The 27,908-nt window shown below is 43.5% G+C and overlaps 1 protein-coding gene across 2 annotated transcripts; it reads right to left on the reverse strand.

Moving 5' to 3' along the window:
* Positions 1–70: 70 nt before the first annotated feature.
* Positions 71–27,844, reverse strand: srcap (Snf2-related CREBBP activator protein). Of its 2 annotated transcripts, none has more exons than XM_058621562.1 (33): positions 27,639–27,844; positions 25,516–25,592; positions 22,173–25,315; positions 20,877–21,131; positions 19,692–19,877; positions 19,372–19,512; positions 19,084–19,276; positions 18,192–18,361; positions 17,773–17,860; positions 17,537–17,626; positions 16,967–17,140; positions 16,593–16,840; positions 16,204–16,381; positions 15,974–16,110; positions 15,639–15,808; positions 14,271–14,600; positions 14,002–14,188; positions 13,707–13,876; positions 12,544–12,698; positions 12,146–12,358; positions 11,888–12,052; positions 11,639–11,785; positions 10,895–11,224; positions 9,653–9,816; positions 9,227–9,540; positions 8,908–9,110; positions 8,592–8,761; positions 8,224–8,420; positions 7,856–7,970; positions 7,299–7,424; positions 6,870–7,046; positions 6,647–6,730; positions 71–6,408 (listed from the first exon to the last, which is right to left on the reverse strand). In XM_058621562.1, exons 3-33 carry the CDS (start codon positions 25,074–25,076, stop codon positions 1,534–1,536), a joined length of 13,056 nt encoding a protein of 4,351 aa, XP_058477545.1. In that variant the 5' UTR covers positions 25,077–25,315; positions 25,516–25,592; positions 27,639–27,844; the 3' UTR covers positions 71–1,533. The 2 variants fall into 2 exon arrangements, with proteins under 2 accessions (XP_058477545.1, XP_058477546.1); XM_058621563.1 differs by lacking the exon at positions 27,639–27,844 and adding an exon at positions 27,422–27,440.
* Positions 27,845–27,908: the final 64 nt, after the last annotated feature.

A 27,908-nucleotide genomic window follows, 5' to 3' on the forward strand; every position in this document is an offset into this window, starting at 1 on the left:
GTTAATAGTTTTTAACAGACGCATTTCACCTGCAGTAGAAAAAAACCCAAAAACTTTCAACACTGAAAAATTGCAACACATTTTTGGTCTTTTTATTCAACTGTAATTGCCTTAATTAATTTTCAAGTAAAATAATGTGGAATTACAAGGGATCAAAAGGAATGCAACAAATTAAATGAGACAAATCAAAAGTAAGACCATCACCATGAACTACCCTCCCTCCAAATATAACTTTTGTAAAAATTAAATCAACAATTTACATCTGGAACTGCACCAGTAATTTTATTCACATATTCTGTCCAAGCGTTTTTTTTGTTTTGTTTTTTTTACATGAACAAAGAAATGAAGTGATGAGACAAACATTTAAGGTGAAAGTAAAACAATTTGACAGCACTGATACACAGGGTGCTCTTTTTAATGTTTGCGGGGATTGTATTTTTTTTTTGTTTGGCTTTTTTGTTTTTAATAAAGAAAGAAGCTCAACACCTCTGCTTCAGGTGCTTTACAAGGCAATCTGAGGTTCAAACCCATTTGGCCAAAGAGGCACTCTTTAATTTCAATAACATTTTCTTGCCCTTACACTATAAATACATGACAATAACCACCTTTGGGAAGATTTGGACTTTATCTCCAGGTGTCAAGTCTTCAAGATAATTTGCAACTTCAATTAGAAGAGATACATTATGATAGACCAGGAACCACTTAATTCACTGAAATTGATGTAAAAACAAATAACTAGACCACAATGTAACCAAAGGCCCAGGGCCCGATGTGCAAATGAGAAATGCAAGGCCTGATTAAAAAAAAAAGAAGAATCAAATGAACAGAAGTTGACATGAAATAGGGCCCAAGCAAAGACAAGTTCCAGCATAGTGCAGCAACGATCACATCGACAGATCAGTTTCTCTTCCTAATACCCTGGAAGATATAATAAAATATGCATAACTTATCAACTGACTACAAAGAAACAATAGTCAGGACAGCTGACGAAACTTTCAAAACCAAACTTTCTAAAACCGCCAACTTACAATATAACTGGTCACTCAAATGTTTTTAATGACACACACACACAGGAGTTCATTTGATACCCCAGAGGGTGCTGTATAGTCCCATGTCAACAAAGATCTGAGTGTTCCAGTCTTAAATGATTACAGTACATAATGTGAACTAACAACTTGCCTTTATTATCTCCAGCCCCTTTCCTGTGGTGAATTCATCCACTATACCAACTTAACGTCCATTTACAAATGCACAATGATGGTGCCACATTTTTACTCTCAGTCCATCATCATCATTATCATCATCCCTGAGCCTTCCCCCAGCTGACAATAGCTGAGCTGGTAGGCAGACCAGCTCTAATTGGAAAGGGAGAGGGCCGAAGAGGCAGGGAGGTCCCTGGCTTGTGCAGCACTCAGATCCCTTGCGTTTCTTTTGAGTGCAGACAAAGCAGCAACCTTGAAGGCCATGACATGTTCTTGTATCGTGCTCTGCCATAACACTAGCGTCGATTTATTTTCCCTTTGGCACTCTTGATCATGTCTTGTTGTTACGGTGTTGACTAAAAGAGGAGCGAGTGCTCGCGGCCGGTGACCTGGCCTGCACGGCGGCAAGTGCTGCAACACTGCGCAGCACCCTGTCCGGCGTGCCCTCAGTTCCCGAACTGCTAGTCACCTCTTGTGATAGCCTATGAGACCTCCTACTGCCCTCCCGTTGATGACCCTGCTTGTCCTTTTTGTCTCTACGTTTTGCCCGATCGGAGCTGCGGTCCCTCTCGCGCTCGCTGCCAGAGGAAGCGGCTCGAGAGTGGGACCCTCTGTGCTCTGTGTTTTGAGAGCTGATGCTATGGGTACGTTGGCTGCTGTTGCTGCTACTGCGACTTCTGCTGCTGCGTCCGCCACCATCAGCCTCACCATCACTGCTTATGCTGCTGCAGGCACTGTGGCCCCTGGATGAAGACTGGGCCTCAGCCTCACCATCCTTTCCCCTCGACGACTTTCTACTCCCCCTCTCCTTTTCCTCAGGCTTAGACCTCTTGTACTCCAATTCCAGGGGTGGAACCAGAGACCCGGGACACTGCCTGGTGGAGCGGGAAGCCGCCCGACTTGACTGACTGGGCGTTGTTAAAGGTTTGTTGCCAGTGCCTTTATTATTCGTTACAGAGTTAATCTGAGGGGAGGCTGGTACACTGTTATTTTTAGGCTTTTGGTTCTTGTCAGAAGAGGAAGGGGACGTCCCAGCAGCCTTAGCCACAGAGTCCTTCCGAGGGGTGTGGCCAGGGGTGTCCACTCTGCCTTTCATTGCTAGAAGCTTGGCTGCTGCATTGAGTGCTGAGCATCTCTTTCCCAGGACTTCAGGCTCTGGAGGCAATGCGGGGGGCGCTCTGTTTAACTGAGGTTTACTATCTTGTGAAGAGTGAGATCCAGCAGACTTTCTGGTGATCCTAACAGAAGATGTATCACTGCCAGACTCTCCTCCTGTGGACGTGTTGGCATTGTTCTGTGCAGTTCTGTCTGAGCTGCATGAAAGTCTCTTTCCTGACCTGATTCCCCTTTCCTTCTCCTGATCTTGTAACCTGCGCTTGGCTGAGCGTGTTAACCGATGCTCCTTCCTGCTCTTGGCATTGTCAGAGTCAGAGTCAGAAGACGAAGACCTGGAACGCCTTCCCTTGGAGGTAGTGGCACTGGGTTCCTGTTCACTGCCATCCTCTTTATTTTCCTCACCCTTTTCCTCCGTCTCTTCATTCCCTCCATCAGAGGTGACGTCCACACGCCTCTTCTTGGCAGGATGTCTGTTTTCATACGTCCTCTTGTGGTGAGCATGGCGAGTGAGGGTTGATGTAGAGGCCCCAGAAGATGGTGATGAAGAACAAGTGGAATCTTGACTACTCTGGCGACTAAGGGACTTTTTCTGTTTGGTAGGTTTCCTGTCTTCAGTAGTTTCTTCTGCTGCCTGTTCAGTTTCTTTTTTCTGAGAGGTGGTGTTATCTTCCCCTACTTCCTCACTTGCTGAGTCCAAATGTTTAGTCTCAGAGAAACTCTCCATCTTCCTCCTTTTTGGCTGAGACCTACCGATCTGCTGTTTTTCTCCCTCCTCGTTTGCCCCGTCCTTAGCCTCCACAGCATCTACTTCCATTTCAGCCATATCAGAGTCATGTTTAGATGTCAACACTTTCTGATTTGACTCTTCAAACTGCTTTTCAGATGAAACACTAGGAGGGGCAGATGCAGGTTCCTCAGGCAGGGCCTCACACGTGGTTGATGTTGATGTGGACACCTCAAGGGAAACATCCTGGGATTCAAAGTTCATGACCTGGGGGGAAATGGCTGCAGAGGTTTGGAAGGTGGACACAGATGGAGTAGTTATGGTTGAAGCGTCTGTGGTTGCTGATACTGACACAGCAGCAGCTGTGGTTGTGGATACTAGGGCAGTGGTAGCAGTGTTTGTGAAAGCAATAGTAACTGACATTTCCGGAGATGCAGTTGTGGTAACAGAATGTGGAGCTTGTGTAGTATCTGTGGTAGTTGTTACTGAGAGTGGGAAGTCAAAAGTATTTTCTGGAGGTGTACCGGTTGTAGCAGAAGTAGATTCTTTGCAAGAGGTTGTTTCTGCAGGCATTGTTACGTTTACATGATCTGTTGAAGTTGATGAAGTTACGGCAGACATTTTTGCTTCTGTGGTGCCAACATCACATATGGAAGTTGCAGGAGGAGGAGTCAAAATTGGACAATTTGCAGCAGGAGATAGTGCAGAGGATGTGACAGCCACTGTGGTCAGTTCTGACTGTGTCTCTCCTTGCACTGCTGCTTGAAGTGGTTTTGTAGTTGCCCTTTGTTGGCCTGGAGAAGACGCTGCTGTACTTGCTGAGGACAGGTCGACTTCAGGGAGTGGTGGTGGTGGTGGAGGAGTATTGCCAAAATTGTCTTGACATGAAGTGGAAACGGCAGAAGCAATTATTGAGTTAAGTGGACTTGTTTGCACTGGATCTATTTGAGTTGTTGTGCTAACTGTTGTTGGGTTTGATGGAATTGCTGGTCCCGTTCTTACTGGAGTTGTTGTTGTTTCCGAGCTTACTGGACAAGCTTGGACTGTTGTCATTGTAGTTACAGTTATAGATGTTGCTGTGGGTGGGGGAGACGTGGGTGGCTTTGATGAATCTGCAGCTGGACTTGATACACTGATAGCTGGTGCAGATGTTGGACCAGGTATTGTGGATGGCAGAGCAGTGACTTGCAAGTCTTTTGCAGCAGTAGCGAGTGCTGGTGTAACACTTTTTTGTATTGTTTTAGGAACTATGGTAGTAGCAGTAGCAGCAGTTGGAACTGCTTTCACAGCTGTTACGGGTGGTACAATGGGTGGTATGGTAGCATCAGGTGTGGAAACGGTGGTTGTTTTGGCAGTGTCTGGTCCTATTGTCACAGTTGTAGAAGCTGCGGGTTTTTGCTCTACAGCAGGTGTTGAAGTTGCAGATGTTGGTTTCTCAACTGGTACAGATAATATGCCAGTGTTGTTGGGTGGCAGTGAACTTGTGGTAGTCTGGGTAGCAGTGGCTGGGATAGTAATGGATGTGGAAACAGTGGCAGATAATGGAGAGGAAACTTGTGCAGATGTTGAATCTGATTTTGGAACTGTAGCTAGATTGAGGGCTTGGTTTGAGCCTGAAGTGGAGGTAGTAACTGGGAGAGGTGGGCTCACCTGAGGTGTAGTTGCAGGTGGTGCTGGGACTGAAGCTGACACTTCTGTGTTTTCTTGAATTTTTGTTGTGGAGGCTTGTGCTGCGATTGGAACAGTGGCCGTCACTGGTGGTGTAACCTGAAGCTTAGTGTCTATTTCTTCAGCTGTGGTAGACTGGGAAGCCTGACCAGTGCTGACAAGAGCAGATGTAGGGGTATCTGAATTATGTGTAGATGGTGCTATTAGCTCTTTGCTACCATCTGTTTTTGATAAACCAGATACATCAGTTGTGGTAATCTCATTTTTGGAGTTCTTAACTTCACCAACAGTATCTAACATGGTTGTGGAGTCTTTTCGGGGACGACCCCTCTTACGTTTTGGGGAGAGAGAAGGGTTCACTTCCTCACTTGGCGAGTTGGGCTGTGGGGAGGAGGTCGCTGTGTTATCAGAGTCAGATAACACAAGGGTTGCCTTAGGGGGCCGGCCCCTCTTTCTTTTAAAAGGTGCCACAAGAGAATTTGCGCTGGACTCGGTAGAGGAGGAATCTTTTCCGGGAAGCGTGTCCGTTTTCTTGGACTGGTTTCCTCCCCGTCCTCTACCCAAATGCTGCTGCTCTCCCAACTGAGCAGCCATGCGATATTCCGAATCCAACCTGCGCCGCACAGGAAGATTTCTCAGCACAGGCATGTCAGGAGAAAGATGAGGTGGGGAATATGGGGGATAACCTCTGACAGGCGGTGGGTGCACAGGTGGATTTGGGGTGGGGTCCTGGTCCTGAGGGGATATAGTAACAGTCCCTTTAGTTTTGACGTCTGGATTTGGTGATGTACTGTCCTTGTTTGGTTCATCAACAAATCCAACAGTAGGTTCCTCCACCGTTGCCTCCTCTGAACCTCCAGCTCCACTTCCACGCCGCCTCCTCCTTTTTGGCTCCTTCTCCTCTACCACAGTAACAAGCCTTCCTGGAAGCTTCCGCAGGACTTTGGCTGATGGGGAGTCTTCAATGAGGCCTCGCAGGACCTCATCATCTGCTGACTGACGCTTGCGAGGCGATCTGGAGCTAGTGGAGGGGGGAGACATGGCATTGTGGTCTTTGTTGTCATTATCTTTTTTCTGATGGTCCACATCACAGCTGGATTCTGGGGACGACTCCGACACCCTCCTCTCCTCCTCCCCCTCCTTTTCCTCCATGCCTGCTTTGGAGCTCTTAACATCAGTCTCGACAGAACACAGTTGTTTCCCTCCAGGGGGAGAGACTGCTGGGGGGACATGCACAGGACTGGGATGGGAACGGTTTGGAGTCTTGGTTTTGGTGGTCTGGTTATCTCTGGCAGGTGATGAAGCTTTTGAAGATTTGACTAAGTCCTGGTGTTTAGTTGTTATGGAGGGTTTTAAATGTTCTGTGCGGGACGGGGTGGTAGACACAATACCAGTGTCTTTGGCAGGTCCTCGTCCTCTCAGACCAAGGCGGAGTCTTTCAGGCACTTCTTTAGGAGTAGTAGGCTCAGACTCAGTTTCAGGTGAGGCCCCACGAAGTCGACCACTGGTCCTTGTAGAGGAGACAATCTTGTCTTTGTCCTTGGGTTTACGCCCCCGACGAGCTGGAGCTGGCTGTGCAGGCTCCACAGAAGCCGGCGGTGATAAAAACTCATCATCGTCATCATCAGATGAAGCGTGAAGCTTGAGGCCCTCCTCCTTGGCTTGGTCCAGGCCCTTCCTGGCAGCCTCCACTTGCTCCTGTAACACAAAACAAATATTTATACTAGAGCAGGCTGTCCAATGTCATATCCATGACAATATTATTTTTACATCCTATTAATCACACCCTTGAATACATGCGAGATAGGTAAACTGCATTTTAGGGCTTTATTCATATTGTATGGATGTAGCAGTGTTTTTTATTTAATAAGGAAGCATACCCTAAATCAAACACTTGAGCACATCAGACAATAAAAAGGTGAAAATGTGGCAGTACCTCAGCTTGCTTCAATTCTTCCTTGCAAACATCTTCTAAAGAGGCTTCCAGAAAGTTCATGGCATAGCGTTCAATGGGAGTGAGCTAGAGGAAGGCAGAGAATATGGTATGTCAAAAGAACAAAAAGAGAAACATAAAATTCAGATTTACATCAGAACCTTTAAAAAAAAAAAGAAAAAAAAAAAAGATAATCTGGCTTTTCTAGACCTTCACTATTACTCACCTGCTCGACCAGAGCTGCGATCTCCTGCTCAGCCTTCGAGAGCTCCTCCACCTCCTCTTGTTCCCCTCCATCATCTAGTGGTATGTTCTCATTGAACTCTGCCAGTTCTGCCACCTGCTCAGCTTTAGCCTGAGAGGCTGCTACAATGTCCTCCTCATCCTCAGCACGACACAGGGCCTAGAAAAATCACATCAACATTATTGGTTTGTATTGTGCCATAGCAGAAACTCATTCAAGACTGTTAATCCAGTTGGCCTGCCTGTGTCATAATAACCAAATATATATTAATGATGTGGGAAATATTAATCAAAGCAGCCTAACAAGTTGACAGATACAATTGAAACAATGGCTCCCACAGTATATCTAAAATGTGCTGCAAAAAGCAAAATATCAACAGATCTAGGTCTATGTCACAGTGATGTATCTCACCTGTTCCAGAATGGTGGTGTTTTGTTTGTTCGCAGCTTCCTCTTCCTCAGCTTGGGGCACCGATAGCTCCACTGCCGCCTCTCGTTTCTCTCCTTCATTCATATCAAACAGCTCTCGAATGGTTTGCTAAAAGGACCAAAATGTAAATGTGACACATTTCGCATGGGAAAATGGCTCAGTGTACTCGACACAAAAGAAAAATATAATAGAGACTTCATCTTCATCATGTCCTGATATCACAACATTCTCAAAACAACCTATTGTACCAATGGTGTCACTTATTCAGTGCATTTAATTTAATACGTAGCCTTGTCACACACATAAGGTGAATGTAGGATCTGTACTTTTTCACTTGAAATGCTTTATGGATTCATTGTCACATGATAAATAGACCAGTTATTTAAGACAGCCACAAATTAAATCTCAAACAGACAAATAAAAAGAAGCCTTCAGAGAAATTAACATGCTTGATTACATAATTATCTCACATGGTGGGCAGCTATTAGAATGAACAGTAAACTGTAGCTATCTACTGCTGTAAGTTCTTAAATCTTTACCTGTTTGAAGAAGGCAGTAGTGAAGTTTCCTCCTTCAATAGCCATATCTCCCAGCAGCCTCTTCTGGTTGGCTTTCTTTAAAATGTTTTCCTCCACTGTGCGCTCACTGATCAGCCTAAAGAGGGACATTAATTAAAAAATATTATTACCACAATTTACACATTTTCTTTACACTATCATCAAAATATTGGACCATGGGAAAATGTTTCTTAAGAATTCCCAGTCAGGAGGTTTCTTTAAATTAAATATACAAGATCTTGTTAAGTCTTTACGAAAATTGTGGCATCCCGGCACCACTAAGCTTCTCACTACCCCTTCAGTAAATATACACTTTTTTGTGGCAAAATCAGCCACAAAAAAACACTCACCTATAGATGTGGACATCACGTGTCTGTCCAATACGATGACATCTGTCCTGTGCCTGGGCATCCATGGTAGGGTTCCAATCACTGTCATAGAAAACCACAGTGTCGGCTCCTGTCAGGTTCACCCCTACACCTCCACTGCGAGTTGACAAAATGAAGCAGAAGATGCGTCGATCTGCGTTGAAGCGCTCCATTAGGGCCTGGAGGAGAAGTTGGTGTATTGGGAATAAGCAACAGGAAGGAATGTCCTCAATTTCATTTGGCTAGTACTGTTTTTTCCCCACTATATGAAAGCAATTTGTCCAAAAGTAAAAATTACAAACATCATCCCATTTTTAAATATGATAATGTAAAATACTGTCCCTACACACCTGTCTCTGCTCAACACGGGTGCTACCATCAAGGCGGAGGTAGATGTGACCGTGGTAGTTAAGAAACTGCTCCAGCACATCTAACATTCGTGTCATCTGAGTGAAGATCAGCACCCTGTGGCCTCCTGTCTTCAACTTTCGCAGCAAAGTATGGAGAGTCTGAAGCTTGCCTGCACATGGGAGAGTACACACACAACTCAGGAAAACGTCACATGAATATGACTGACAACCGATATGAAAAGCAGCAAATCTGTCTTGACCACAATAGTGAGTTAGTTAATAGTTACTAACAGATTTAGGCATCTCGGCAACTTACCACAGTCATACTGAATGAGCCTCAGATCTGGAAACTGAGTCCTCATGCTACTCTGGATACGATGGAGATTGCATGTGAGTGGAGCAACCTGACTTGATAGCATGGAGGAGAAGACTGACTGTTTGTGGCTCAAAGAGGGAGGAGGATGGCAGCAGTGCATGGAGATTGAAGGAGCCTCTACGGGGGGAATCACAAATGTGAACCTAAAATAAATCAAGAAGAATTACAAGTTAATTACAAATCTTTCCTCTTAGTTACAGCTCTTGTATCCTCAGTTGACATCATGTAAAAAAAAAAAAAAACAGACTCAAGTGATTACCTGTCTATAATATCAGAGAGTAGCTCCAGCCTCGCCTCAATGCTGTGGATGGCTTTTTTCACAGCACGACTCTGTGACCAGAAGTCATATTTGTTTTGGAACTGTGCGACAAGACAGCTTCTGTGACCTGACCGGCCCCATTCTGCCCGAGTAGATGGGGCAGCTGGAGAGGGACGAGGGTCTGGGAGGAAAGTCAGAAAGTCCAAAACCTCTTGGCCATACACAGGCTTTGCTCCACAGTGCTGCTCATTGACTCTAAAGATAAAGTCCAGCTGACTGCCATGCTGCTGTTTATAGGTCTCTGACAGCCACGGCTGTTGAGATAGAAGGTACAGGGCAGGTAAAGAAGTGGTTAAAACAGCAATGATGATGTTTTTAATTGATGTTTAGTTTTCATAAAGACAAAAAGAGGTGCAACTTGCTTACCATGTAAAAAGGGGAGCGAGGAGGTGGACGGGGTACTTTTCTGGGTGGAGGGAATGTTTTTTCCCCTGCACTGGCCCTCGACTTCATGACAACAGGTTTTTGACTGCCACTACTGTCACGTGGTGTTAAAGACTTTGATGCAGAGGATGAGGGGGTTGCCAGAGCTGAGGGGAGAGAGGAGAAAGAAAAGTAAACATTCCTGTTGGTGAACACATAGAAACATTTTCTACAAAAACCTTTTTGGCTAATCTATAAATAAAATTTAGTTATAGATTTTTTTTACCGACAAATTTATCGACTGACTTTTTCTGTACTTGGCCTCCAGCACAAGTCAATTAAAGGAAAAATGTACGTAATAGACAAGGCGGTGTTGGCCCTGATTTTTGTGAGTCTATGGCCCCCTTTACACCTGGCATTAGAATGCATTTTCTGTGATGGATAGCACTTCACCAGATGCATTTACTGCCATATAAACAACATTAGCCGCGTGTTAAGTTGCACTATTGTATGGACTCCGCTTCACTTTTTGAAGCAAGGAAAGAAGTCATCGAGTCGACTGCAGTTTTGTCACCGCTTTCACATATTTCAGCTCACATAGTTCGCACAGACGCGTTGGAGACTCATTATATTTACACTTCTGTTCAATGTGGACCACTCCCGAAGTAGTTCGGCAGATAGGACAATAATTCATTCTTGATGTGACTTGTACAAGTGGTCAGGTGCTCTCCAACTGCAATCAGTTCACAGAAAATGCATCTTAATGCCAGGTGTAAAGGGGGCCAATCTGTCAGATCCTTTCCTTACAGGCTGATGTCTTGCCTTACATATTTGTAGAGGATAGCAGAGGAGCCAATATCCTTTAAATCTACCAAGGGACAGCATGTTCCTCTAATCCCCTACCCTGCTTTCCTGATCACACATCATTAAATACATTCCATTACAAGAGAAAGATGATTGAAGGAAGTTAACCATATGGGACTCCAAAGAGGAATGTATATCTTCGAACATGCCAGAAATTAAACTGGTTTCAAATTCTTTCCTGCCACTATCTACAGTTCCAGCATGTTTCCTCTAACTTGACAAAGTGCATACTCTAAAAGCAGATTACAAACAGTGAAGTGGAAAGGCAGGTAACAAAAAAATAGCAAAAATCAGTTGCAATAAAGGTCTGACCCAGTTCTGCCCATCATGCATGCATGCAGCCTTATAAATAAGCTGAAGAGAGAATAAAAGTTCTCTCACCTGGCCTCTCTGTGCTCGATGAAGGAGTCTGCACTACTTTGAGAACAGGGCGAGGGGGTTGGGGCTGGTTCGGGGTTGAACTAGTGTTTCTGGGAGGAGCTATGGTGTAGTGGGCAGTAGCAGGACCAGGGGTGCGCTGGGCTATTTGCAGAGGAGCACTGTTTCTGACAGGGGTTGTGTGGACGTGGGCATGCAATGTGGGGGGTGCCTGAGGAATAACACGGGGGGAAGGAGCCACTGCCAGGGTGGGCACAGGCCCACCCTCCTTGCCTGCTGAATGGCGCACAACGATCTTCACTACGCCGGGGCTGCTCACCATGGATGGGGGCACTGAAAACATTTAAAACCATGTCAGCTTTGAGTAGGAAACATAACTGAAATGGTTTAGAACAAATAAAACAGTAATCACTTTGAATGATGAGATTTAAATTGTTTTTCTGACAAAGAACATCATACCATATGTAATAATTACAAGAGCTGAATCATGAGGCTTCTTCAGTTCTTCAAAGATGTTAGAACAGAAAAACTATAACCTAGTTGACTGAAAATATCCAGACATGCAGAGTATATTTCTGCCTTCAGGAAAAACATCATTTCTTAAACATTGTATTGGCAGTTCTTACATTAAGTTTAGCTTCGGAAAAACTAAAGGACATACCTCAGTTAAAGGCATGAACATGTAATGGCTGATGTTTACTGACATAATGTGGAAAAGCAATGTGAAGAAGAGAAAGCATTGAAAACCTTGTGCAGGGTCATTATGAGGTAGGCGATTCACAGGGGGAGCAGTGGAGGAGGTGTTGGCAGTGGTGGGGCTCTGGACAGCCACCTGAGCAGGTTGACTGATAATGTGGTGCTGCACCCCGGTGGACAACAGGTGCATTACATTTCCTACATGAGAGCGAGTCAGAGCACAGGAACAATTTCAGTTTGTAACCTGTCATTTACAGTCATTTCAAACAATCCTTTACAAGAGATCAGATTTACACTCACCTTGAATAGGACGTGGAGTAGCTGCAGGGACTTGGTGGATCTGAGCTCCAGACAGAGTCAGCTTGTTGCCCTGAAGTTGAAAGGTGACGGGTTTACTGCCCTGACATGATGACACCGGTCGCCCTGCCAAGGAGGCAAGCTGAGCTATGCTCACTACCTCGCCAGCTTAAAAGGGAAAACAAGAAAAAGATAAGAACCATTTTTAAGAAGTCAGCAAGTAATACATGGGGAGGGGGGGAATTAAAATGATATACTCACAAGGTAACCTGGCTTGCATATCTGGACTAAGCAATACCCTCTGGGGCATGCTGGTGGGGTTAGGACTTGGATGGACAGGAATGCTGGCTGTGCAGGGTGTATTGGGAGGCCGTACAGTTAGTACTGGCTTGGGCACGCTGGACCTCACAGCAGTTTGAGCTGCAGGATGCATGGATGTGCGGGGAGGGGGGGCGGATGCAACAGTACACACCACTACAAAAACAAAAAAAACATGAGTAGACATTAGTAAGAGAAAAGTGGTTTGAGGAAGGCAACATTATCACCAATGAGGTCTAATGGCGCTAATAGAATTATGGCTGGAAATCTCAAAACTACAGCAATACCCATAAGACAACAGCATAAACTGCATCTTTCGTTTAGTTGTATCTACTGCTTGCCTTGTTGAACTACAGGAGCAGAGGAACTTGGACTTGAGGAAACTTCAGTGATTGGAAGTGGTCTGGGAGTCTGAGCTGCAGGGGGCACAGAGCAGGTAGGTTTGTTCATCAGCAGGAACTGTCTGTTGTCACCCTTGGGCGGCGGCTGGAACATCCTGAAAGACAGACAATATGTCAAAAATCAACAACAATATGAATTTATGATTGCATACATATAGAAGTTCTGGAAATCTAACTAGCTTGAGAATCAAAAGTAAACCGACCCATGCCTCCCTCTCCACACATACACCCAGCCCAGCAATAACTGATGTAAGTGAGGATAATAGAAGACTGAAGTGCACATGAGACAGAAATAGCAAACCATAGGTGTGTTTTGATTGACTGTCAGCTCTGTGTTAAGACACCTGACTTAAACTTCTCTGATTGGTTAGCAGGGATGTGCTCCCTGGAAACCTCTATGGCAGTCAGACCAAATAATGGAGAAAGTTAAACGTTCAAAACCCTGGTTACGTTTTCTTTTTTTGAAAGGTGTTTTGGCTTTTTATTTTCAAGACTTATTTGGTTAGGAGCATACCACATGGGTATATAGAGTATATCCATCATTCCTTTTCTTTCTTTTTTTTTTTTTAAAAATATCTTTAATGAGAAATATGGCACATTTGGAATAACAGCACTGTAAGCCACAGTTGTGAAAACAGAAAAAAATAAATACTTGTAATGTAATGTACATCACAAAGGAGCAGTAAAAGGTGAAAACTCTGGTTACGTTTTATCAGAACTGATATTGACAATGGTCTTTGCCTAAAGTGCAACAAGACTTTTGCTTGTTAACTTTCCTGCTTAGCTTATAGACCGTCGTCAGAAAGCACGGTCATTTATTTTAGGGCTATGTTTTAACATAGGGAAATAGTTTGGTTGCACTGTCCAGGAACTTGCAAAATAGTAAAGAATCAATTGTTAAAGGTCAATGTAAAGAAATGTGATAAAATAGTGACCAAACAGTTTGACCAAGGGGGCACAGGAATGAAATAATATTCCACCCACTGTTGGTATTATCTTCTTGTACACTGGTAACACGATATAACTATGTAATACTATTCTGAGAATCAGGAATACTTGACTGCAAAACTGCAAAATGTAGAAGTATTAGTTTGAATCTGTACCTGTTGACCTTCATGCGTACTGGTTTGGGTCTCGGAGGGGGTCCAGGAGAGTCCATGATCTCCTGGATTAATTGGCGCGTGACCATGTGCCGTGGCAGGAAGACATCTGCCTGGTACCGGGACACACGGCTCTCTAAACCAACAAGGTCAAATGTTGACAGGTCGCAGCGCTGTGGAGAAAAATTGTACAGTGTTTTTATTTTGCATTAATTCAATAGTGCTCATGTTAAAAGTATTTTCTCTCTCAATATTTTTAACCAAATCAAAGCTTTCATGGTCTCCCTTAAATGCTCACCTTTAAAGGAGAGACCTCCAGGGCTTCGTGCACCAGAGAGGCTGTACGGAAAACAATGGGCTTCGTGATGAAGGCAGACTGGATGGGTCGAGGGTCAAACAGGTTGGGGTGGTTGCACACTTTGCGGAGTTGCATGAGGATATTGATCACAGACATGAAGTGACCGCTAGCCAGTGTTTCCCGCGTCCTGTGAATTACACACAAGGGGATGAAGAGACCTTGATGATAGTATCAACAATAACAGAAGTTATGATATGCTTATTACTTACGTGGCCTGTGCCATGAAGTCATCATAGAGGAATCGTTGTCTCTTGGAGAGGCGACAGCGCACAACATGCTCATATTTTTTGGGCATCTGCTTCTCGACATCAATTTTGATCCTCCTGAGCAGAAAAGGCCTCAGCACCTTGTGAAGCCTTTTGACCAGGCCCTCGTTGTACTCCTGACTGCCCTCAATCATTCCTGTAAGCGGGTTGGAAAACCACTCTTTAAACTCACGGTGGGACTGGAAGACATGGGGCATGAGGAAGTGCATCAGAGACCACAGCTCCATCAAGCTGTTCTGCAGAGGGGTTCCAGTCAGCAACAGTCGTCGGTGGCTGAAATTGGGAGATGTCAGAGGAAAGGTTTTACTGTTTATCCTCAGGACTTAAGATGACAAAGGAGAACTGTAATCCAATCAGGACTTTTTCAATGAAATAGATTTCTAATTAAAAAAAATAATTAAACCTGAGTTGACTGACTTGGTGCCAACCTGAACACAACAACCTGTAAACATGAAAATGTGTCTGTTCGCAGAGCCATGAAAATTGCATAATTTGTCAACTTTTCAGGATGCTCACATTTTCTCATGTAACAAAAAGAAAAACAAACAGGACTAACCACCAAAAATAAATAAAACTGTTCCCATCAAAAATGCTGTAACAAAATGTGTTCCTTAAAGGCGTCATAGACCGGTAGCTCCAATTAACGCTGCGTTTGTGTGTGTGTATCTGTGTCATTACCTCGTTTATGAAACCCTAACGTTTCAGAACAAACAGCCACTGCTGAGAAAATAGGGTTTATTGTTTTCCTGGGCTCTGCGAAGCGTATCGGCACTTCCTTAATTTGATGTCGTCATCAGAAATCCTCACCACTCCTCTCACCACCGTAGCGCCTCCTGGTGCGGGCACTAGTCCGGGCACATCCGGTTGCGTACATTGAACCGCAGAAGAAGAAGAACTACTCTCGTTGTAGCTGCTGAGATGCAGAGCATCCACCGTGCCAGAGGGGGAGCTGTGTATCTGAGAGCTGGCCTATCTATTACGTCACTTCCAGGTACCTGGCCAATCACAGGACAGTGGGAAAGCTCTCGTTGGCTGGCCAATCACAACACAGTCCACGTTCTGGAGGTGTGGTTTTGGTCTGAAACAGCGCGGCTGACGAGGGGGATATTTTGATCGGCTCGTTTGCAGCGATTAGGAGGTTTTTAACCATGAAAACAAGTTAATATATGTAAGTAGACCTCCATAACTAACATATATGTGCGATACAAGCATTCTATGTCACCTTTAATGATGGATGTTGACTCATAAGTAGTGGGAAAATAATTACGGAGTGCACACGTCTGAGAATACAAAATACCCAGCTTCACTGACCTGTTAAAGTTCAGCAGGCTCTGCCAGCGCTGCGACTTAAAGTTTTTGATGTTTTGGGCCTCATCTAGGATGAGGTAACGCCAAGACTTGCGTCGGAAGGCCTGATGATCCTGCAACACCAGCTTGTACGAAGTGATGCACACGTGGAAAGCATTAGGCTTTGTCCAGCCCTGAGAAAAGAGAATAGTATGGTTTTCATTTATGTTTTTGATCAAATAGTGCATTTCCAATATTGTCAAACACATTTAATTATAATTAAGTTATTGTAGTTCCCACACTGGAAACAAGCAAACTGCAGAGAAAACCCTCTACTGTAGAGCCATTGGAAATATTACCTGTCTCTTTAGCTTCCTCTCCTTTTGGCTACCAAAGTAAGTGAGGATTTTGAACCCGGGACACCAGCGCTTCAGCTCCATCTCCCAGTTCAACATCACACTGGTGGGGACGATGATCAGATGAGGGCCCCAATTACCTAAACAGTAACAGCCAAAGTAAAAATGTAAGTAAATGAAAGGAGAGAAAGTAAGGAAAAAGAACAATTTAAGTGCTGTATTATGTATGTTACCTTTTTCACAGGCGAGGTGAGCAAGCAGAGCGATAGTCTGGATGGTCTTTCCCAAACCCATCTCATCAGCCAAGATGCCATTTAGCTTTTTCTCATACATGGTGACCAACCAGTCAAGTCCAATGTGCTGGTATTCTCGTAACGTGCCGTGCAGCAGGAATGGGATGGGGGTCTTGACCTTTTATTGGGCAGAAGATGAGAAATCTATGGTCCAGAACTGCACAGGATTGTGTTTGTGAACTTGAACACACAAAACAGTCCTGCTTTATAAACTACCGATTTGGAGGGGTTTCCCTGCCACGACAATAAGGATCTGTTACATCTGCACTACACTCAAGACACACTTTGCATCTATTTAGCCTCAATTATCACAAAGATTCATAACTGACCTTTGTAGTAGCCAGAGTGTATCCTTTAGGCTGCAGGCTCTCTGCAGTGGCAGCAATATGGCTGATTTCTTTCTTTGGTCGTGAGCTAGAGGGTGGGCTGTGGTCTCCTTCCTTTAGCAAGAGCTCCATCCCTTCATCTCCACAGTCGTCATCGTCATCCTCCTCCTCCTCCTCCTCCTCCTCTTCATCATCTTCCTTACTCTCTTCTTTCTCACTCTCATCCTCCTCTGCACTGTCTCCAGGTGAAACTAAGAGCAACACATTTGAAATTATTAGTTATTTTACTAATGAAAATGTCCAATGTCAAAACCATGCAAAATCAGATATTTCCCAATGAAAAGACGCCACAACTCTGGATTATCAAATTTTAATACCTGAGGAGGAAGTGTTGCTTTCCACATCACTTTCATCTTCCTCAGTCTCCACCTCGTCATCCCCAGATGCCTCAGAGTCAGAGCTCGCCTTAGAGGCAGAAGCTGATGTTGCCTCAACGTCTGAGGCATAAGCTCCTTTGTATTTCTCCAACAGCTCTTCAATACTCATGTCACCTACGTGGAGATTAGAGACATGTCAGGGTAGAAGAGAAGTAAAACAGTTCTGTATTTAAAAAATATTTTTAATTGACATGGAAAAGACTATGAAATTATTAATTAGCAATTAATGGTGTTGCCATTGAAGATCTGAACATGTGATTGTAAAAGTTAAGTTGTTTCACTCTCCGTGAGCTTTTTAATCTGTCAAAATACATATACATTACTCTACATTAGAAGTAGACTTTATGTCTACTTCTAAGCCCATGCATACTCTTCATAGTCATTTAAATCACTATTGGGCAAAATTCTTTTGAAGGACAACACACTTAAGAGAACTACCAAGCATTGCACAAATGAACAAAAGGCCACCCAATACAAGGGCATAGTTTACCAATAAAAAAAATCACCAACCTTCTTTAGCTAGGTCATCTAGTTCTTCTGCATGATCTACAGTTCCCTCTACCTTCTCTTGGGCTGCTATTGTGTCCTCTTCATCCTCAGCTGTAAAAGAGAAGAAATTGAAAATGTACTTCAAAACATTTCAAGGAAAATACTGGTGCAGTGTTATGTCTTGCAGTGATTAATGTACTGTATATAAAATGAACTATAATTTATGCTCTTCTATTCAGTGATAGGAGTAATCTTACCATCCTCTTCATTGGCAGCGAATTCACCGTCTTCCTCTTCCACTAATGAAGATGTTTCATCAGAGCCTTCTTCCTCTGAGCCCGAGTCCTATGTAGTGCAACAAGAGTAATTGCATGAAATGCAAAAATATATTTAACATATTTATGTTTAACAGCACAACCAATTGTTTATTAGATGTGTATATATTCATTGCTTATGTTCAAACCCAGTTAAATCTGAAATATACTGTATTTTATAACTAAAAAACAGACATTATCTATGTGTTAATTAGAACGTGTAAAATAGGTACAATACGTAATACAGACTTAAAAGATGTGCCAGTATATACATTTTACTTGTGGCTAAACAGTGGGATAGCGATACTGATGAATCAGTATCAAATAACAATTTCCCAGTGCTGGCAGGTTTGTGGAGGTACCTGTGGCAGGTTGAGGGTGCTGAGTAACTGGTCTAGGGGCAGCATGCTCTCCTCCTTCAGCAGTTCAATCTCCCTCTGGTGGCTTTCAGCATCATTGCCCTCCTGCTGCTCCTCTACCTCTATCGTCTCCTCATCATCTTCCTCCTCACATGGTGGCTCAAAGTCTCTGTCTGCATTTGAAAGGAGTTGTTTGTGCTGTGCACTTACACTTCACATCTAAAATATGTCTCACATCTCCACTGATTGGGCTCATAAAGTACCACACAAAAACTGTAAGGTTTTAAGCCACATATTCACAACATTTCAGGAGACACTGTTCCAGTGTCAGAGATTCTTGATGGCCATGGAGATTCAGTTTGCAATTCACCACCACATAACCGTCACATAATGAAGATGAAGGCTCAACTACGGACACAAAAATGAACCATGTCCTTCCTCTGCCTGAACAAGGCCTTAACCTGAAATGACTGCACACATCCATTCTTTAGGAATCATCTTCCATTGCTGACAATGGCAACAGACTAGTGTGACAAGTTTGACAAGTTTCTCAACTGTCGGTTGTTGAGAAAAGCTAAAGTAGTCTTCAGGTGAATTGCAATGACAGATTTGATTTAACATCGTATCAGTCAAGCCAGAGTGCATTTGAGCTACGGTAAGCAGGGGAGATTTTCAGACCGGTGAGATAATGGTCGATTCTTTCAAAAGATGCAACAACCTTGACAGTAAAAAAGAGCCCTTTGTCTTCATAATATCTCTGTGGCAGTCAAAGAAGATTCAGTCATTGGTGGTGTAGCTATGACAACGTCGCAGCCTGAACCAATGAACCAGCTCTGAAGGGATTTTCAGGACCGACACTTTGAGCTCATTTTATAAAAAAGCAAAGTCTCCTTACCATCCTCATCAGCAGGAGGCGGCAGAGATTTTTGGGGAGCCACTGAGACAGTTTCAGTAGGCCTTGTAGTTGCTAGTGATTTGCTCAGAAGGTCCGAGTATTTCTCCGTCTGGCCAACAATGAAGTCTAGCTGCAGGTCCAACGCCTTCTTCCTCTTTTCTTCCAATCTGGATTGCTGCTTGTATTGCACCACCTTTATGGTCAAAGACAACACCACTCTTAACACTTCATGCTCCTCGAAAAAAAATGACCAGGGTGTTTTTTAATCAAATTTTTGTGGTTCTTTACCTTTTCAACACTGCTCCAGAACGCCCGCACTTCCTTTGCAATAGAAGAGGCAACTTTTCTAATTTTAGCGTGCTCGTCTCTCTTGGCTTTCTCTTCTTTTTGCCTCAGGTCCTCGTGGTGTCGCATCACCATTCGTACTACCTAAAAAACACAATAACAGATCCAATCTAGGACATAGACTGTATAGAACAAAAATATTAAATACATAGAACACCTTCATCTTTTCAGGAAAGCTACCTATTTAAAAAAGTGGTGTTAAAGTAATTAGATTTAGATGCATGCTACTTAAGCTTATGTGACAAGTGAAGGGAAACACTCACCTTCCTGGCCACCCCTCTCTTCCACCGCCTCTCTTGGGCAAAATCTGCAGAGAGCCACTGCATCTCCTCACACAAGTAATCCCACTGAACCTTTGGTCGCACAGGTTCCGTCAAACGTGTGAGACGCTTCATTGACCAGAACCCTTCTCGCTTAAGTGCCTGGGTCCGATGCTCAATGTCGGCTTCCTGCAGGACACAAATGAAAAAAAGAAAAGAAATCACTCAGTAAATCCTGCTCCCACATTATTTCACTTGTGATCGAGTGAAACAAAAATTAGTTCATTCAAGACCACAGCTTTTAACTGCTCAACATTTTGTTGAATTTAATTAATAATCATGTCAACACATGGCGGTATAGCACAGAACTCCGATGGTGTACAGCTTTGCAAGGGAAGTTTTGCATGAAGACTTACGATTTCATTTTATAATACATGCACCCATGTCCCTTTTCCATTTTCCCCTGTGCTGCAGCAGACATGCTGCTCCCCATTGCTAGAGAATAATAATTATAATATTAATGATATTAATATTAAGCTGCCCTTGTGATGTGATGATTCTACTTGACATGCTTCCGAGTGCATTAAGTTAAGTTTTTTTTTTTTTTTAAAGCAGCATATTCTCCAGAGCTGGAATAATTAGTCAATTAATACAATTGTCAAAGGAAAATCGAACTGGCAATTCTTTTGATGATTATTTGTTTCAATAATTTTAAAACAAAAAGTACAAAATGGCAAACATTTGAAAATTGGCTGCAGTCATTTTACTGAAGACAGTAATCCTACAGGCATAAGTGAATGGTTTAGCACAGTGAACTAAAAATAGTGCCTTGCTATCGCTTTACTGAATCAAGAATTACTTTAGTATTGAAACATCAAACCCAAACCAATTGTGACAGCATTAATCAGAAACCCAGAAGCTTAATCTCCCTGTGGCAACCCAAAAATGTTGTGTCAGAGTTATGTTTTATATGATTTAAAGTTCAGTCTCCTACAGCAACCCCATCAAGGCATGAGGCAAACAAAGTGTGACTGAAAGTCTTTTGTGCCACCTCAGATCAACTAAAGAACAAAAATGTCATATGGATTCATTAATTAAACACTGTTCTTTTAAACGCAAGCAGCCACCCTGCTTTCCCATTACTGGCAAAAAATAAGTTGTACAAACTGTATTTCAAGGCTCACTCACGTGTTTAGCCAGCTCTGCCATGTCTGTGTGACGCTCCCCACGGGGTCGCGGAGGAGGGGTCTGATCAGAGGGCGAGCTGTAGCCACCAAGAGCGGAAGGAGAAACAAATTTGCCGTGAGGATCCCGGAGAGGTGAAGACTTCTCTCGCCGTGTGGTCCAGTCACCGCTGGGTGAGGGGCCAGGGTAGGAAGAGGAGGTGGAGGGTGAGACAGGAGAAGAATTCAAGGTAACCCTGTCTGCAATCCATTGCTGTACCTAAAGGCCAGGGGACAAGTATGAAAAGGAAATAGGTCAATAACAGAAACTGGCTGAGGTTTACATGCTGCTCTTAAATGTAACAGAAACCACACGCAGCTTGCTTTTAATGCAGAATTATGAAATGTGAAAATAGCTGAAGTCAAAGACAGATTATTTAGTCACAATATGGCACTAACTGTGATGGTGCCTGACTAGGAGGTGCTTGTGAATGTCTTGTTTAAGGAAACTTCCCTGGGTGTCTCACAACCACCACTTACCTTAAGGAACAATGCTTTATTGTCTGTCCTGCTCTGTCCATGCTGGAAAACACACATGGCTTAGCATGCGGCCAAATAAACTCACTGAAGAACACTGTTCACATGATTTTCATAAAATAATATGGACTACATGCAGAGGGATAGGTATAATACCAGAGTGATGACATATTTATACAGTTAAAACATGCCAGCATAACTCATGTGAATCACAGAAAAACAATGACATGATGGTATAATGACGTAATAGCAAATAATGCAATTTTGTCCTCAGCAAATGTAGATTTCAAGTTTACTGCTGTTCTACAAGTTCTTTGAAACATTTTCATAAAAATGATATACTAAAACTACAACACAAGCACAACTACAAAACGAGAAAAATAAGAAATTGTGTTAATCAAAAAAATGTGTAACCTGAGTGACATCAGCTTTCTTGAAGGGTTAGAGGAGCTACATTAAGGAATAGCTTTTAGAATGATAAAGCTAATAAAATCCCTAGATAATGATTTCGTATTTGTAAACACTGTTTTTGCTTCATCAATGCTTTTGTTTAGGGACGTTTGGGGGGAAATGAACAAGGCTTGATGCTTCATTCTACCACATTGTATTGTATATTTGTATATTTATACTTTTTATTTTATTTTTAAATCCACATCTAATGTTTCCCACCTCTAGACCTGACAAAAATACTACAACATTATTTTCCCATCCTAACTACTCTGTACCTCCCTTACTCTATGATTCAAATCAGTTTAATACAACATCCCATTCCTCATGAAAATACCTTGTGTTGAGAGCTGGGAGAAGCAATTTCTGCTTTGTCTTCATCGGGGTCTTCATCACTGCCTTCCTCTGGACTGCTTATCTGTCCAGAAGCAACCTCCTGAGCCTCAGTTTCTCCCATTGCTTCGTCCTGGTCCATGTCCTCACTCTCATCTTCCGCATAGAGGGAGTCAGGTTGGCTGATGGGGTCATGAGGACTGGTGGATGTTGAATCTTCCCTCTCCATTGATGTTTTGAGGATGTCATGGGTGTGGGGGATTCTAGGTGGGGTGTCTTTAGTAGGTGTGACACAATCTTGGGACCCAGCTTCACTTGTTGAAGTTTCAGTGACAATTAAAGCCTCTTTGTCAGATGTACTTATCATGGTCTGGTCAGGCTGAAATATGACATTACTGCTCATAATGACCTGCTGCACATCCACAGCTTCTTCCGGCACAGAGGCCTTACTGACGGAGCACTGTGTCTGATCTTGCTGGGTGCTAAAAATGCCTGACGAACACAAAGAGTCTGCTGCTGAGACAATTTGGGGAAGGCACTTCTCAGATACTGTGCCAGAGCAAGAAGCATTGGCCAGCTTGCTGGCCACATTTTGTTGCTTGGACACCTGTGCCAAAAGGGAGGGTGCAGTTTTCAAGATAGGACTTCCACCCAGTTGGAGAAGGAGCGGATTAGAATTTTTTATACTAGAGACAGGAGTGCTGCTGTGAGCCGTTGGTTTGGTTCCTGTGGACATGGCAACATTCTGGTCATTCTGTGATGGAGTCTCTGTCAAAGCAAGGGTTTCTTTGGTCCTTTCATGTGAAGAGACAAATGCCTCAAGCTTTGTGGCACTTACAATATTTATTCCTGGGGTCTGTACACAAGAAGGTGGATTTTCAAAATGAGGAACATGTACTGAAACAGCAACAGATGATTGTGTCCCTGTGACCTCCCCAGTTACTACTGGGGATATGAGAGATAATGAACCAGCTGTTGCTTCTACTTCCTGTTTTGGGGGAGCTGTGTGAATTTCAGCAGAATCACTCAACTCTGTTTGGTCTGACACTGCAGCATTGACCTGTGAGCAAGTTGTCTCAATTTGCCCACTGGTGTCTGTCTGTTCAACAGTGAACGAGTCAGATGTAACAGCAGCTATTTCAACTAAACAAACCTCACTTGAGTTTGCCACTTGAACAGCTTGGTTAGCATCTAATAGTAAATGCTGTCTGACAGCAGCCGCTCTCATGTTTTGTATGGACAAAGTATGGGAATTATCTATTTGATTTGCATCATTTGATGAAGGCAAATGCTGCTGGGTAATTATGACAGTGTCACTATCATTGATTGTGTGAATAGATGTTCCAAGGTGCACCTCCAAGTCCTGTTTCACCGTATACTCAGAGTTTTCTAGTAACGCATTGAATAGGTTCACTTCATATCCTGGAGAGTGAGGTATCTGTGTGGTGTTACTGGCACACACCGTTTCCTCAGCAACCTCTTCCACCAGGCTGCAAAACTCATACACTTCCACCGGCTGTGAGTCTAACTCCACATGTGACTGAACCCTCTCTTCATACAGCTTTGGTTCAGAAGTTAGTTCGTTAACAATGGCAGCTTCACACAGACTGCCATCCTCTTGTTGTAAGAGGTAACTCTGATTCAGGTGCATTTCAGACCAGTCCCCACTGATATGCCCTCCCTCTTGGACAACCACAATTTGTTGGGCTTCAGGGAGTTCAGCAACCAGGGGTGTCTCTGTTGTGGGGATTTGATCAGCGTGGTGAGATGTTTCTGCGTCAACAACCTGCCCTTCCTGCAGAGAGACAACTATGCCTGTGTCAAACAGGGAAGGGGAAGCAGAGAGCTTTGAGGAACTATCCAGTGTGGAAGAACATTTGGGCAGCATTGTGAAGTCAGATGAGATTGCCATGTCAGTTTCTTCTTCCCTTGTGCTTCTATCCACCTGCTCTCCTACAATGGGATCACAGCCCTGGTCGACATTGCCGTCCCCTCCGTTAGATGTGTTGCTGGACACAGAGCTTGTTTTTGTGTATAATCCATCAAGCATTTCTCTTTCATTTGAGGTCTCAAGTATTTCAGTTGATGGAAGTTGTGTTTCTTTGTGAGAAGTTTCAAGAGGTCCTTTAACATGCTCCACTGTCTCAACTGATTCCACAGAGTTGGCTCTCTGTATTTCTCTGCCATCATCGGAGATCTTCTTGGTGATAGCAGGTTGCGTTTTTGACTGGTCTGTTTGCTTAATCTCACACCTGTCAAAAGAGGGTAAAGGGAGTGGAGATGGTTTTGAGTCTTTTTGACTATCAGCTTGCCACGCAGCACCAGATGGAGATAAGTGGCCGTCCTGATTTGCATGGACCAGTGAATTCCTGTCAGACTGCTCCACAGCCTCATGTTCTGTGTTAATTCCAACACCCGATTGTGGGACAGAAGATGATGAGGCAGTAAAACAGATTTGAGATGATGGTTTTGGGACAATATTTCCACCCGTTTCCTCCTCTTTTCCAACAAGTTCCATGTTTGTCCCAGTCTCTGGTTTATATTCCAAACTGGCAGACTCTTTCTCCTTTGTCCTTGCATTAGCCACAAGCCCAGCACCTTCTTTATGTGGCTGAATCTGGTTTGTGTCACTACATGAGTGGCTTTTCTCTTTTTCAGTTTTTGACCCATAATGCAACTCTTGCACTGTGCTGTCGATCTGTGTGGCTGTGGCAAGAAGAGGACAAAGGGGAGCTGGAAGCCTTTGCAACTCAGCAGAGGAGCTACAATCCTCTGTAAGGGCTGACAGAAAAGATCTTGCAACTCCAGAAATGCTTTCCTCAGCTGGGACTTCTTTTGAGACACTGTCCTTAGTACCGCTGCTGATAGGGACAATCTTGGGCATTGGCGATGGAAGGATGTTCTCCATGCCGAAGAATGCGGAGTCGTTGCTCTCTGGCAATGGCACAGTGGATGGATTGGGGAACGGAGGGTCTGGGTGGGGGGCAGCTCCGACCGGCTGCGGGGCATGCTGAGGCGACTCCCCAGCCACATTCTGTGCAGCCTGGGGGTTGCCACCCAGCAAATCCACAGCCGGAGAGGCTTGCTGCCGCACCGCCTCCTCCCCAGAGCGTCCTTCCTCTGTGCTTCCTCTGCTACACACTGCACCTGGTGATGAAGATCAACAACAAAGTGTCTAAACAAAAAATATATAACAAAAAAATGAACACTTTTTAAGTTAAGAAAAACAGTCATGAGGGTGTTGCTGTGTGCTGCAACTTTACAATCAAAGTTATTAAAGAAAGAAAAGCCATAAACAATGACACGTTATATTCAGAAATGACCACATGAAAGCAACAACTTCTCACCTGTCTGTGGTGTGAGACACAGATCTTCTGTGCTTTCTACTTCCAGGATGCTGAAATTAAGGTCCCCTCCACATATTCTACAGAAGCAAAAAAAAATAGAAGACAGTTTAGAGATGAAAATACTGTCAGCTTTAACTTCTTAATCACACAAGAATTAAAAAACCTAAGTGACAACATTTTGATCACTGAATCTTTCATGTAAAAAGGTCAAATATTTAAAATAGCTTTTTACATCATTAGGATTATGATGAACACCAGTTTCACAACTTTCATCACCACTATCTCTTTTCCAAATTAAGGAAATCATTCAGGAAACAATCAAGATTCGATTTCATTAACTCCACACTGGTGAAATTCACAGACATTTGTTTATCCATGATGAGAATAATCATTGGTTGCAGTCCTGAACTCCCAAATGAACAAAGTAAAACTCTGCTTTGAAAACTTCAGTTATAATCTTAATATAGTAGTATTCCGGGGACTTGAATACACAATCATTACTTTTAGTGATAATTTCATACATGTATTTTGAACACTTGATCCAACGTTGTACGTTTGCAATCAATGAACTACAACTACAATGCATTTCATAAGATGTGCAATTTGTAAACAAAATATCGCAATACATGAGACTTTGAGCATGATATTAGCCGCCACTCGCAGAGCCATGCTAGTCAACTTATGCTAGGACTATAGCAGCTGATTCTGGCCGAATTTGAGTGGGTTATCTTGCAGCTGTAATTTAAAAAAAAAACCTAAATGAAGCTGCATTAATCGGTAGCCAGCTCCAAGTTGCGTTTGCTGCAGTCGCCCACTGGAAGGTGGTGTGAATTCTGCAACATGCGCTCCTTGAGCTAAAAGCCGGTGACCAGACGCGCGGGACCCTGGTCTTTCATTTAATGCTCTCATCAATGTAAATTCTGTCCATGGTTGCTACATAAAGCCCTCATGAACTTGTAGACAGTTGTTTACGTTAACAAAAAACACCTTTCTTCAATGGTTGTATACTGTCACCGAGTGGATGAAATTTGAATCGACTTTTCATTCCCATCTTAGTGGCGACTGAATCGTTTTTTCTTATAATAATAATAATAATAATAATAATAATAACAATAGATATGTGATATACGGCTAACGTTTGCCTCCTGAGTACTATCCCCCTGGACTATTACCCTGTAAGGTTGGTGTAAGGTTTTAGTTTTGATTATGGTAAGGAGCGGGACAGGTAACTGTCTATGTATTAGGATACAATTTTGTTAGTACCAAGCAATGCACTGAGCCACTATCTAAATACAGCAATATATCGAAGTTTAGGTTTATAATACAAGGGGGGCGCTACTCAATGGGGGGTAGATTTAAATAAAACACCGGTTTAGCTAGTGTGGTTAGCTAGCGTACGTTAGCGCACGCACAATAACACTGCTTGGGTGGCACTGCTGCTGCTAACTAGCAAGCTAGAAGAGTTAGTAGGGTGCGTTCATTTTATGCGCAAGCGCCACATCCCACCATCGGTTATGTAATGCTCCAGCATGTAAAGGAGCTCGTTCATTTATGCTGATACACACGACATGTTAGTTCACGGGGGAAAGAACAAAATAACGAAAAGTCGCATTAAAACCCACTTCTGCATGCACTGGAGGGGGACAATCACTCGTGACGTCATTGCGTGGGGTCAAATCTCTTAGCAAAATTAATTGTTTTTATAAAATATTCACTTTCAAGCCCTGAAAACAATAAGATTCGATCCAAACGTACACAAAGCAAAAACAATATTATTAACTTTCATTGAAATTTTGCAATGATTACACGGGGTATTTAGGGGGACCCGCACTGTCCCACAAACAATGGCTCCTTGAAAGCGACAATGAGAAAATGATGGTGCATTCATAATACATAAAGTACATACACTTTGGATTAACGTTGCTGATTTCCGTTTCGTATGACTACCGTCTCGATTTAGTACACTGTTACCAAATTTCAACACAGACCGTTTAAACTGCAACACCAGGCGAAAGGGAGTGCGATTGTGTCCTATCGTTTATCGGAGGCCCCCCTCAAATCCCCCTCTTACTTCCTCCTTGCCCCCCTCCCTCTCTAGGCCGCCATCTTAAGTTCCCACCTACCTGAAATTTCCGACCAATTTTCTTTTACTAAATTCTCGTTGAAGGAGTCGTCATCCACGTAAAATCACACTCAATCCGTATTGCCAGTAATCCAAACTGTCTCCCGGTACCCAACGAGGTACCACTAGGTCTGTGGGAAGAAGTTAAAATACGGACCGGGAGAGACTGGGTTTCGGCGCAGAATGTAGCGGTCGCGGGGAGGAGACTTTACGCAGCGAAATGGTGGAGGAGCGCTGCTGCTGACAAAGTACTGAGCACCGGAAGATCTCG

This window comes from Solea solea, chromosome 21 (genome assembly GCF_958295425.1).
Source record: "Solea solea chromosome 21, fSolSol10.1, whole genome shotgun sequence".
Taxonomy (NCBI): domain Eukaryota; kingdom Metazoa; phylum Chordata; class Actinopteri; order Pleuronectiformes; family Soleidae; genus Solea; species Solea solea.

Excerpts from the sequence above, each read along its gene's own strand:
- srcap (XM_058621562.1), bottom strand. The coding sequence starts at position 25,076 with ATGGAGAACATCCTTCCATCGCCAATGCCCAAGATTGTCCCTATCAGC. Across the intron at positions 14,601-15,638 it reads AGCCTGCTGAACTTTAACAG|CCACCGACGACTGTTGCTGA; the intron begins GTCAGTGAAGCT and ends TCCCAATTTCAG. Across the intron at positions 13,877-14,001 it reads TGGAGGTCTCTCCTTTAAAG|CGCTGCGACCTGTCAACATT; the intron begins GTGAGCATTTAA and ends TTTTCTCCACAG.